Here is a 14,366-nt window from a genome sequence, read left to right on the forward strand (position 1 = left end):
TAAAATATATACTTTTTATTCATGTTAGAAATAGTTACAACTTACAATATAAAAAATAAACAACATAAAAAATGGACGGAGACAACATAACAATAAAATAATTCTTCAAGTTTTTAAGTCATATTTCACTGGGATGTATTGAAATTATCAGTGTAAAGATTTAAATTGTATCAAAAATCTTGAACTTATGTTTAATAGTTCATTTATTTGTAGCATATTTCCAGAAACATGGTAACTTTTGACTGCTTTACAAAATGTCTACTCTAAAATAATTGTATTGTTCGTATCTTAACAATAACAAGGCGCATGGGAAACAAAACAAAACGTCCGACTCTGATTGCCTCAACAAGTAAAAATATCAAAAGGAAGTTTTCAAAAAAGTAAAAAGCTTTGAGAAGCATTCACAAGTAATATCAACGATGATATAGTCTTATCAGGGGTATAAAATATTATTCGTAACTATGTTAATTGGGGTCTACATTGAACTTTATTGTTACAAAACATGTAGTAGTAAAAATCTATTATAAAAATCATGAACTATAATCAAAATTTATAATTTATAAGACATCAGTAGATTGCTCTTCACATTCGACACAATTTTTTCAGTCGTTCATCATCATAATTGATTGTAAAGATAAACAATAACATGTAATCGATACATGTACTATTTTAAATAAATTTATATTTTATGCAATGTAGTTTGTTTAACTAATTCTTAAATACAATAATGTTGGATTGTCGATGAAAAGGGCAAAATGGAATCATGATTAATTAATGTTGTCTTTAAGTAAGAGGTTTAGCTATCTATAAAACCAGATTTAATCAACCAGTTTCTACATAAGAAAATGCCTGTACTAAGTCAGAAATATGACAGTTGTTATCCATTCGTTTGATGTGTTTGAGCCATTTAATTGGGACTTTCCTTTTTGAATTTTCCTGGATGATTTTACTTTTTAGTCCAATAGATGGAAAAAAGGCGCTATGGAATCAAACATCTCTATAGCTAAGAAATAAGACAGTGATGGGACAAATCAAAGAAAGCGCCGCTTCAGACGCACGAAGCATTATTTGCCAAATAAACAAATTCTATTCGAAAAATCTCTTATCGGATTGTCTATATTATCGATATTTCCAACTATCAGTTTTTGACACAATATGAAGCCTAAGTGAACTCGTTCGTTGTGATTTCTCGAAAAATAGTTTCACATTCTTCATAGCAGCTGTTTTTTTCTAGTATCAGTAGACAGACTATATGTTAATTTGAAAATTGAAAATGCGTGAGAATATCCTAGAAGTTTTATAATGTTTTTGCTAATTTCATGAAATACTTGATATAGCTGTCTGGAGACCCTCACATTTTGTTATCAATATTTTAAAAACATTTCAACGACATAAGTTGAAAGAAACAGCTATGTAACAAATAGTTCATGATAATGTAAATCCACCAATCATAATTTTACAGCAGTATGTTCATTTCTTATATAAAAAAAAAATACCCATATTTCTTAACATTCCAAAAGTGCAGATTACTACATTATTTCACGAACGTCATCATAGTACATGTACATTATTGTCTGATCCTGAAAAATGTCTATCATTAATATTCTATAAAATAGTCTATAATTAAAGTCTGTAAATGGAACATACAACTCTTATGTCTTGTTTTTATTTGTGTTATGATTTTTCTTCGAATGACCCATTGGCTGTTTACTAATTGGCTTCGTAATATATTTGGTGAATTCTGAAAGAAAAAATAATGGACATATGAATTATGAAAAATCTAAAAAATGGAATTTATTATGGACGCTCAGTCGTTTGTTTTCTATTTTCTATTTGTAAACTGTTGTTTGTATTTTAATCTTTTTTTTGTCATCTCTGTCAGTTTTTCTTCGACTCTCGAAGTTTTATTGTAGATTAAGCATTCCCGCCAAAATGTTACTAAACAAAGGAAAGCATGCTTTGGTAGAACAAAGGAGCTGGGATGTAATTTATTATGCCGTTCCTCTCTTTTGTTTATGAAATGCTCATAATTTCAATCTTGTACAATTATTACGGCTATAGATACGACGCATTACTCTGAATATGGCTTAATATTTAGGTTCAACCGGTTCAAATTATTCAGACCGTACTTTGACCTATAATGGTTTACGTTTACAAATTGTGAATTGGATGGAGAGTTGTGTCATTTGCACTCATACCACATCTTCTTGTATATAATTACTGTTTTTGCAAATACATTTGTATGGAGAGTTGTGTCATTGGCACTCATACCACATATTATATATAATTACCAGGGACGGGTCCAGCCATTTTAAAAAAAGGGGGGGGGGGTCCCAACCCAGAGTAAAGGGGGGGGGGGGGGGTCCAGCTATATGCTCCCATTCAAATGCATTGATCGGCCCAAAAAAAGGGGGGGTTCCAACTCCCGGAACCCCCCCTCTGGATCCGCGCCTGATTACTGTTTTTGCAAATACATTTTTATGGAGAGTTGTGTCATTGGCACTCATACCGCATCTTCTTATATATAATTACTGTTTTTGCAAATACATTTGTAAAGTTCCGTCCTTTTTCAAACATTAGATGTTGTTGCTTTTTCTACTTCATTGAACGTGTTAATAAGATAGATTGACACTTGATAAAATCAATTATTCATGATGTTAATGGTGATTCATTTCAATGTAATATTATAAACTTAAAACAAACGATTATAATGCCATCATGGTAACGAAAATCGATTAGATTGTGTTGTTATAAATGGATAGTCATCTCAATGCAATTAAAGAACCATTCATACCTCTAGAAAGTACATAGTTTATTAAATGGTGTAGGACGTAATGGGCAATTATTGGTTTCTTCAACTAAGGTGATTTTAACATGCACAATGAACCATTTCAGAATTTCTATGTACATGTGCATCCGAAACATTCTAGGACAAGATAATGTAAATAAGAAGATGAAGTATGAGTGCCAATGAGACAACTCTCCATCCAAGTTACAGTGCATACAAATATAGGAAGATGAGGTATGAGTGCCAATGAGACAACTCTCCATCCAAGTTACAGTGCATACAAATATAGGAAGATGAGGTATGAGTGCCAATGAGACAACTCTCCATCCAAGTTACAGTGCATACAAATAGATATAGGAAGATGAAGTATGAGTGCCAATGAGACAACTCTCCATCCAAGTTACAGTGCATACAAATATAGGAAGATGAGGTATGAGTGCCAATGAGACAACTCTCCATCCAAGTTACAGTGCATACAAATATAGGAAGATGAGGTATGAGTGCCAATGAGACAACTCTCCATCCAAGTTACAGTGCATACAAAGTTTAGTATTGTAGGTAATAGTACAGCATACAACACTTTGACTCCAATCGAACAAAGAGCTATAAAGTGTCCCAAAAATGACAAGTGTAAAACAAATGAACAGGAAAACCAACGGTCTAATAGAAAAACCGAGAAATAAATAACAACCACTAAACAACAGGCTCACAATTTAGTACAAGTTCCTTAAATGCAGCGGGTTTTAATATTTTTAATTGTTTAAACAGGTGCCAACCTTCATCATCCTCAGATGGACCGGACGGGTAAGGAGATCCTGTTCAACAGTGGCAACTGTTGTGTTCCCCATGCACAATGAACCATTTCAAAATGTCTATGTTCATGTACACCAAAAACATTCTAGGACAAGATAATATAAATATGAAGACAATTAGACAAAACATTCTAGGACAAGATAATATAAATATGAAGACAATTAGACAAAACATTCTAGGACAAGATAATATAAATATGAAGACAATTAGACAACTCTCCAACCTAGTTACAATGTGTAAAAGTTCACAACTATAGGTCATATTACAGCATTCACCACGGAGACTAGACTCACACAGAACATCAAGCTATAACGGGTCCCTTAATGACTATAGAGTAAAACAAACCAGCATTAAAAAAACAACGGTTTAATTTATAAAAAAAAAGCGATAAACGATAAACACCTATGAAGCACACCAACAAACAGTAACCACTGAACAACAGGCTCCTAATTCAGTACAAGTTCATAAAATGCAGCGGGTTTTAATGTTTTTAATTGTTTAAACAGGTGCCAACCTTCATCCTAACCTGGCAGTATTGCAACATTACAACATCAAAAGACACACTGTAAAATTCAATTTAAAAGGCCAAATTCGATCAAAAAGACATTTAAACAAAAACAAGTACCCTACACTAAACGAATGAGTTTGATCTACAAAATGTATCTAATGTCTGAAAAGAAACTGAAAAGAAGCAATAACGATTTGCTAGTAGTAGAATATACTTCATAAAGTAAGAGGAATTGGAGGATACTAATATCGATATATCAAGAACCGAAAAATAAAGAAAAGTCAGACAGCACAGCAGCATGTCAACAGAAAACAAACCAAACATCATAGAAAATTCTACAACACAAAAACTCATTACATACAACACACAGCCATCCCACCCAATAAAAGAAACAATCAAAAACGGATAAGGGTAAACTAGAACCAATTTGTGTCCCCTTCCCGGACGAATTATAAAAAACGAAACAAGAAACGCCTTAAAATTTCATTATTCCCCATTTAATCAATCATACATGTATATACACAACCAACCAACTTGTGTTTACTTTTCTGCATTGGCTAGAGGTATAGGGGAGGGTTGAGATCTCATAAACATGTTTAACCCCGCCTCATTTTTGCGCCTGTCCCAAGTCAGGAGCCTCTGGCCTTTGTTAGTCTTGTATTATTTTTATTTTTAGTTTCTTGTGTACAATTTGGAGTTTAGTATGGCGTTCATTATCACTGAACTAGTATATATATTTGTTTAGGGGCCAGTTGAAGGACGCCTCCGGGTGCGGGAATTTCTCGCTGCATTGAAGACCTGTTGGTGACCTTCTGCTGTTGTCTTCTCTATGGTCGGGTTGTTTGACACATTCCCCATCTCCATTCTTAATTTTATTGTGATCTGTTGTTCTGTAGTTGTCGTTTGTTGTTGTGGTTCATACGTGTTTCTTTTTTCTCTTTTTCCTATATGGATTAGGCCATAGGTTTCCCGTTTGGATGGTTTTACACTAGTCATTTTTGAGGCCCTTTATAGATTGCTGTTCGGTGTGAGTCAAGGATCCATGTTGAAGACTGAACTTTGACCTATAATGGTTTATTTTGATAAATTGTGACATGGATGGAGAGTTGTCTCATTGACACTCATACCACATCTTCTTAAATCTATTGTGCATGAATTAGAAAATATTTAAACATACCCTTGTAATCAATTTTGCCATCTTTGTTAGCATCTGCTATCTTAAACATCTGCGCTAACTCCTCTTCGCTGAGTACCTCCCCTAATTGTGTAGTGACCCTCTCAAGTTCTTTGACATCTATCGTCCCATTTCCATCTTTGTCAAATATTTTAAATGCTCTCTTTAAAGTTTCTTCTTGATCCTCTTTCCGTGTCGCATCTCGTCTTATTATTTCCATTAACGCCACAAAGTCTTCAAATTCTATTACATTATTTTCTGAAATATAAAAATTTAAAAGGTAGCTATAATAAATAAGTATACTTTTTTTAAATAGTTGTACTCCCATGCATGAAAAGCATCTATATATATCTGAGAAAATAACTTTTAGTGTATATGTATATATGACTGAACTCATTGTAAACATTTAGGTCCAAATTCTTAGCAGTAGAGTCCTTATTGTAAGGATTTGGATCCTTAATTATTGTATGCATTTGGGTCCATAGTCTAAGCATGTGAGTCCGTATTCTGAGGATTTGTTTCCTCACTTATAGTAAGCATCCTGGTTCTAATTGTAAGCATTTCCCCCTTAGTGTAAGCATATGGTCGATACTGTAAGCATATGGTCGATACTGTAAGCATATGGTCGATATCGTAAGCATATGGTCGATATTGTAAAAATATGGTCGATATTGTAAACATATAGTCGATATATGACAACATAATAATGGTCAACAGTGTAAGCAATAACTAGTCTAACCCCACCACATTCTGTATGTGCTTTTCCAAATTCAGGACTCTGTAATTCAGTGGTTGTCGTTTGTTGCTGTGTTACATATTTGTTTTTCGTCCATTCTTTTGTTCATAAATTAGGCCATTAGTTTTCTCGTATATGTCAATTGGGGCCTTTTTTTGCTGACTATGCTCATTGTTTAATGCCGTACGGTGACATATAGTTGCTAATTTCTTTGTCATGACGGTCGATACTGAAAGAAAACTTATTGAACAGTATAGTTAGTTGATTGTAACCGCAATTTCACCACTCTTGTCCTGGCTTTTCATGAGGAGGTACCCGGAGTAGCCAGAAAGAACCACCGATTTTCCAAACGCACATACAGTGAAACCTGACTAAACCGAACCCTTTCGGGACTTGAGATTTTGTTCGGTTTTGGCAGGTATTCGGTTTGATCAGGTTCACAATGCATAAAATGTGATATGATTGGTCTTCAGAACAAGTTTGGATTAGACAGGTTTTCGGTTTATTCAGGGTTCGGTTTTATCAGGTTTCACTGTATATAGAATTGCCGCTTACAATCTAGAAATTATTAAGTGTTAAATAAACCTACTGTTTTTATCACATGACTTAATGAAGTACTCGATTTCTCTTTGTGTTGGATTCTCACCAACTGCTCTCAACAGTGTACCAAGTTCTGTTGCACAAATGCTGCCATTTTTGTTCTTGTCAAAGATGTCAAACGTTTCCCGCAAAGCTGAAATCAAATTATCGAAGGTATAATATTTACTTAACTCTTAAATACGTACTGAGTATCGTGACACGACAACTAGAACTCAGAAAAGGAAACCCCGCCCTTTAGATTCAATCTAATATCTCCCGTTAATATGTTAAATTTGGGATAAAATTTCCTGTATGCAAATTTTCTCAAAGTGTTCTTTACATGCAATTATTTGGCTAAATAAACACAAAACAATTAAACTATATGAGGTGTTCTTTCAATATATTTCTTATTGGTAAATTATTTACAGAATTACATGAAAAAATATACTTTAGTGTAGTATTATACATGTAGTATATATATATATAAATACCTTCTAAATCTTCGTTGCATGATTGTGTCTGAAACAATAATATATAAAAGGACAATCAGTATTTAGTATTAACTATTTAATATGCTTTCCAGCATCAATTTTCTTTTGGAAAACTTTCTAAACGAACTATTTTCGGATATGGATTCGATATTCCATTACATGTCCAATACCTACAATTATAGGGGTCCTTGGTTTTTATATATTATTCAACATTTGCGTCATTTTTTTAAAATATTTTTTCCCTAAAATTCTCAATTATTTATATTTTAACACCCCATTTTCTCTATTCTTTATTTTTTGGCCTATTTTTCTCTATTCTTTATTTGTTGACCTATTTTTCTCTATTCTTTATTTTTTGACCTATTTTTCTCTATTCTTTATTTGATAGGTCAATTTTTCTGTAGATTTGGCCCATTATTTTCTATTCTGCACACCAATCCAGTGCTATTGAATGCAAGAATTTGTGCATATAGCCTTGACACCATAATCTGACTTTTAAATTTTGCCTTACTTTACTGACTGTGAAATGACTGCGTATTTTTAAATCACACGATTACAAAGTTACTTTTAGTAAGAAATCAAAATTCGATCACAAGTAAAATTCCAAACTTTAATAGAAGACCAATATTCAAATTAATTCGAATAGTTCAACTCCTCTCTGTATCCGATTTTCACACACGCCAGGCTACAATAGTAGATAAGCGGAATTTAACATTTAACGAACGAAATATTCACATTCAAATTGAGGAAAATAATGAGTAGATCTACATATAGTTACATGTATACTGTAGCGTCTCATAAGTTACTCGATGACCAATGACAAATATGTCATACCAATGACAAATATGTCATGCATTTTCAGGACGAAGATTATTAAAAGATACATTGTAAGTTCAAGAGGCAAAGCTTGAAATTCGACTAGGAAAGAGGTTACATGTATGTTGTGAAGGGTCGAAATTTCCCAGTCACCTCAACACAACAAAAAACGGCAGGCAAATATTGCATAAGTTCTATCACGTGTAGAGAATGTGGGGGTTCTATTACCACATCATTTTCCCCCTTATTTGCTATTTCCCCGACAAACGAGACTATAAAAATCGGGGGGCCCTAAGTTGCTTCCCGAGGCAACTTAGGGTTGATGTAACAAGTGATAATAAAAAAAATGTGTTTAAAATTATTAAAAAATCCCAATCAATGCATGATATAGGAAGTGTATGAATATATGTTTTAACATCAAACATTCTCTCTGAGCATGACTTTAATTGTCGACCGGCAGAAATGCAGGGGACTATATTTCTGCAACCCAGTTGACTTTTGGGATGTTTAATTCAGGTTTACTCACTTCACCTGTAAAAGCATAGTTATAACTAAATGTTGTATCGAATAGAATGTAAATGTGTGCTACTGTACTGAATGTTTATTCTGAATGATGAACTAAACGAGCTTTAACAGTTTAAACATTGAATGGTTGCTGTTTGTCTAAACCTCCAGTGGCAAATATTTCATGCATATTGTGGAGTGTAAATAAACAATGAATTCAATAGGTATGTCCTTCAAAGTAGGTAGACCAGAACGAAGGAAGGGGAATACGATTGCAACTGGATACGGACGGTATATTGTATTTGGGTATAATTTTATTTTCAAAAGACTTTCGTTAAGAAAATTGATGTAAGTGTTTCAAGAGTACAGATAGCACTGATAGACTCACAACACCACTTATCGAATTTAGTGTCCCCAGTCCGACCCAAAGTGCAAAACGGGCGCATGGGCTTTCTGCCAGTTAGTAGATGGCCGTAAATGGTAAAATTTTAAAGAACGACCATTTAACTTCAAAGGGGGTATGGTATGTTTATTTTCCTAAAAAGATATTCTGATCCCAAATTTGACGAAAGAAAATATTCTGGTCAAGCAGGAGACAAACATTTTTAAGAATCCACATTTCCCCCATACCTTAGAGTGTTAAATTTTGAAAAACAAAATAATTTGTGTAAATAGCGTCGAAAAAAAAAATATTTACCATACCAACTTATTTTTAAAAGCTAAATGGTTCAACAAGGTTCAAAATCAAATATAGTCTCATAACTTTATATGTCATGTCATTGTATTATACTATTGTTCTCTGCTGTCTATTCATATTTTATATTATGTAATATATGTTGTTAATTTTGCCATAGCATTCTATGCTTCTGCAATAAAGATTCATTCATTCATTCATTCATTCAAGGTTGCTCCCTAAAATTTTCCACAAACTATTGAACCAATGTGGTTTAAATAACAGACATTCAATACGAAACGCAAAAGACTTAATAAATATACTTTTAAAATGAATTTGAAATATTTTCAAGGTCACAAAATAATCAAAATAACTTCGATAATGTTCGATGCTTCAAGGAGTTCAATGAAATTTAAATCAACACCTTACGAGATATAAAAAAGATTACTCATGCAGAACGATGTCATGATATGATAATACTTGCTATAGAATTTCAACTTTTCAAGCTTTTGACAAAAATATTTAATTTGATATGTATATATAGAGAGAATTTTCAATGGTTAATTGCAAACAAACAAACAAAATTTGACCCTTCTGTGCGCTGAGGGTATGCATACTCAAGGTGAAAGCTTATTCTATGCGGCTGAAGAATTAAGTCATACATCGACTTGCTAGGCCGTATGGTAATTGATTCAATTGTTTCTCAGTTGTTTTTTTGGAAAGTGTTGGAAGTTGAAGCAGCTTGTTCTGGTGTCAAATGCTTCATATGATACATTTTATGTTCATTACTTTTATTTTTTGTATTAACGCACCATTCCATCCCAAAACAATAATATTTAGTAACTTGGCAAAGTTCAAGTGTAAAATCTTAATTATTTTATGCATACATTTGTATTTCAAGATTAATTTTCTAATATACAATGTTGAAACAGACAAAAAGGCGAAAAATGGTGTAAAAGTTGAAAAGGCCGAGTTGCGAGTTACAAAAGTCGAGTTGCGAGTGATTTAGGACAATTTCCATCATGCCTTTTTGGCCGAGTCTACATTTGTATTTCGGTTGTAAAAACCACCAATTTTTCTTCCTGTTACATTTATGTTTACAACTTGACCATAAACTACTGAGAGTCAACCAGGTTAAATTATTTATTTATTTAAGTACAGTACTGCTTTTTTTTCCTTCTGTTTCTTCCTATATGTTGGTGAAGTCTTTTACGCCACTACGAATAACAACAACGAACGTATATTCCCAGGGATAGACTAGTATACTTTTAACCCGCAATATTATCATATTTCCAAATTAGATACATACCTTAAAGTTTACAGAATAATGATATTTCATCACAAAGTTTCATATTGTAAAACAGACCGTGTAAGACCCTCATGGGTAGTGAAATTCTTTAAAAACCACATATTGTAAAAATTTACTAGAGAGTTAAAAAAAAAAACAACATACAAATAAATAGATTAAAATGTTGCCATTTTACAATGTTATTTCATTACTTCATTCTGATCATACATAATTGATAACCTATTTATTAATTCCACATTAATTTTGTACAATTGTTTGTTTGTGGTCGTAATCGCTCCAGAGTATTCATTTCTCAAATCAGATCTGTATTATATTATGTATATTGAACTACTGAAGTCAATGCAACAATGCTATTGATTAACCTTAAATATCAATATTATGATAAAATACTTAAAGAGAGGATTAAACTAAAGTGGATGTATCACCTTTCAACAAATGTGTATACAGTTACTATGTCGAGTGGGTTATAGATCTTTGAGATCTTATTTAAGTCCGCATCGAAAAAACCCAACAGTGGCGCTTAAAAGTATTGTTAAAACTGACAGCAACAATCAATCAATCAATCTTCTTTCAGTTTCTAGTGATCCTTCATTGGCATATGTAATGTAGGGTTTCGCCGGATTTATGCCAATACGGACAGTCCAAAATCGCTATGTTCACATATTATCAAATACCCCCCTTTTCCAATTTTTTTTTAATGTTTATGTCCAAACTAACTAAAGAACCCGTATTAACATAGAAAAAGATTTTGTATACGGGTCAATATCTTTATTTGTTTTTACATAGGCGGTAATGGTAAAAAAAAATATTGTAGCTCAGTCCATATCGTAAGCTTGGATATGTATGATAGCTCGTTTCGAAATGTGACATTTTCACTATGTGGTTAAATTTTCGGGGTACGAAGTGAGATTACCTTTTCCCGTAAATTAGCATACCCCGAGCATCCTTTCGTGATGCGGCTCTTCGTGGTAAAAAATCCCTTTTTAACACAATTAGTTCTTTGAAAATTTAAAATTTTGAACACATTCAACAACTCCACAGTTCTTACACATTTATTCTCTGTTCCTCTACTTTCCTACTCACCACAAATGATTAAGCTCAGACATTTCAGTGTAAAAAATCGAAACATGTCCAATATCACTACACAGAGATATTTTTGTTTACACAAAACTTTTGAGTTCCTGATTTCGAGGCGCATTAGTTGCTATTGACCCATATGTCTGTCACTTGGACAGTAACTGTATATCAATTAGACAACAATGTCTAGACACGTCTTTAGATTGTTGTCAAACTCCTGTCATCATGAGTGCATTTGACTCTGTAACTTACATACTTTTGACGTTTCAACCACAGTAACTAATTACTATATATACGAGATATCTACGGTGTGAAAGGTGAAACAGTATTCGTATCATTGCATGTTTTGCAAAACTAAATCAGAGCTTGAACGTTCCAGATAAGTACAAATTTTCGACGTAAAAATTAACATGAAGGTTAACATGGTTAAAAACTCTCATTGTGAAATAAAAAGCTTTCATATTTTTTTCCCTGGAACCTTGGAACAAACTCGGGCGAATCTGTTGATCGACTTTAAAGTTTTTCTGCTCCCAATTGTAACTAATTCTATATTTGGTTTCCCAAGCTTTTTTCGAAAACCACTCCAGATAAAGATTCAATGTCGTTCAACCTATAAGTGCCTTAATTTCCTGTTGACATACATTTAATAATCTGATCATACACTAACAGTTATCACAATTCTCATTCGTGGTAGCTACTATGTTAACCAGACTAGACGACGAGAACACCGAAGAGACGAAAGCCAAACTAGAAACAGTGGAACAATTTACATTAACAGAACTGGCCGATTTGATACTGCTGTTCCTCAATCCCAATCCTTACCAGCGCATACCCTTTTAACTTGAAACAAGAAAATACTCTGAGCAAAACGCACAAAAGAGAAAATCTGCACATTGATACAATCTGTGCCAACAGGCCTTAAGATTGAGGATTGATGACCCCCCTTTTTTCCACGATGTCCATGTCTTCCCTTTAATTCGTATATGTCCGATAGTTCAAATCATGCCTCTTACGATATTACACATACACAGTGTATTGAAGAAAGAAGTAGGTCTATTATTTTTCAGTACAAATACAAACAAATTATGGAAATCGTTCAAATATTGATTTTCTATAAATACTTTCAGTTTGTAGTTTTACCTTATAATACTATTATATAGTTTAAGTTATATCCATAATACGAGATCATATTATAATTTAGGTACACTTTCAGTAAACACACATTTTTTTATTTTAATTAAACATAAAAATAACTTATCAATGTGGATTTTTTAAAAGATGATGAATAAAGTCATTTCGGTGCCGTATATAATTCGACATTCCACTAGTTCACTGTGACAACAGGTAACTAATGCGAGAACAGGTAAAAAAGAATAATCTACATCTTTACTTACCATTTTCTAGATATCCTCTAACTGACTCTTTCCAAATATCCACAAATTGCAAAATAATATTGGGTTATCAATAGTAAAAATATCAATAACAGCGAAGAACAATGACCGTGAAATATTGCACAGGTAAGCTGAGGTATGTTTTTGTTTACATGTTTCTACCTTGACCCGTTGTAAGATTATTTCTGATTGGATAATAAATTCTTTGTGTGTGAATATAGTTACGGATATAGCTATGATAATCTTATTAATTGAATGAAACAAATGACACTGATTTTACAATCAATGAAAACAAAACTATTTCATTGATGAATATATTAAATACACCGACACGTATTTTGACCCCGATACGTATTTTGACCTTTTTACATGTAAAACCTGATATTTCAAAATACATTTTCAACAGATTTATGCCCCACCTTGGGGCATTATGTTTTAAGTCTATGCGTCTGTTCGTCCGTGAGTTCGTCCGTCCGTCCGTCTGTCCCTCTTATCTCTTAAGGTTAACGTTTTTGTTTAAAGGGAAACTTCGCAAAAAAATCAAAAATTGATATTATGTCCATTCTGTATAAAAATGCTCAAATTTATAGATATTAAAGTTTTATTCCGCTAAATAAGAGATCACCATCGATTTTAAATTTTGAGTATCAGTTCTCTGCTCTCCGCCATCTTGTCACCTTCTCCGATGAAAAATCCCGATATGTCTATAAACCACAAAGGAACAAAACTACAGTAAACGATGTAGTCGTAATTGCGTGTCGATATCTTGTCAATCGTACGTTGTTTTATCTGACTGACTAACTTGATACGGAAAATGGTCTTATTTTTAAATAACCATATAGTCTGTTAATTTTAAACTGATAATATTGTAATTAGTTAAAAAGTCAAAGTTCAAATCATAAATAAGTGTTCCGTGGAAATTGTTTTCGAAAATCTAATTCGTTCATAATTCTTTCAAGTAATAAACTTTATTTAAATAAATTCGGATCTTCCCTCATCTGATCACCAGCATGGCTAAAGGTATTACTCCCAAAGGTATTGGAAGGGGTGTAAGGTGACACGTCCAGGTATTCAATCGATTTCCTGTCCAGCGGGCTTGCAAGTTCATGCATCGTTTCACTTCTGTAGGTATTGATCAGTGTACACGACCGTTACTTATAACTTTCCATTTTGAACTATCAGGTGCATGTATAATATACATTTTTGTCTTGCGTGTCCGAAAGTGATATAATATACTAGTCATTACTGAACTCATACGCTTGTTTATAAATAACATTTCTGTTGTAAAGAATATTATTTACAAAAAAAAAATAATACAAAAAAAAAAAAATTGAAGAAATACAAATCTATTTACATATTTTTCCAAGGGTTAATTTGGGAAAATGTAATATATACTCGTTGTCAATAGTTTAGGACAGATTGGAACATACCAGAATTATTGATTTAAAAAAATGTGCGCACTTGTCGACGATTCGTGTATACATACGCCTGGGTAGAAAGTTACGGA

The 14,366-nt window shown here is 32.8% G+C and overlaps 1 protein-coding gene across 1 annotated transcript; it reads right to left on the reverse strand.

Moving 5' to 3' along the window:
* On the reverse strand, positions 1–13,291 carry LOC139498116 (calmodulin-like). Its single transcript, XM_071286453.1, has 5 exons — positions 12,863–13,291; positions 7,090–7,117; positions 6,609–6,752; positions 5,287–5,541; positions 1–1,741 (listed from the first exon to the last, which is right to left on the reverse strand). The coding sequence occupies exons 1-5, from the start codon at positions 12,863–12,865 to the stop codon at positions 1,653–1,655; spliced, it is 519 nt and encodes a 172-aa protein (XP_071142554.1). The 5' UTR covers positions 12,866–13,291; the 3' UTR covers positions 1–1,652.
* Positions 13,292–14,366: the final 1,075 nt, after the last annotated feature.

This window comes from Mytilus edulis, chromosome 12 (genome assembly GCF_963676685.1).
Source record: "Mytilus edulis chromosome 12, xbMytEdul2.2, whole genome shotgun sequence".
NCBI lineage: Eukaryota > Metazoa > Mollusca > Bivalvia > Mytilida > Mytilidae > Mytilus > Mytilus edulis.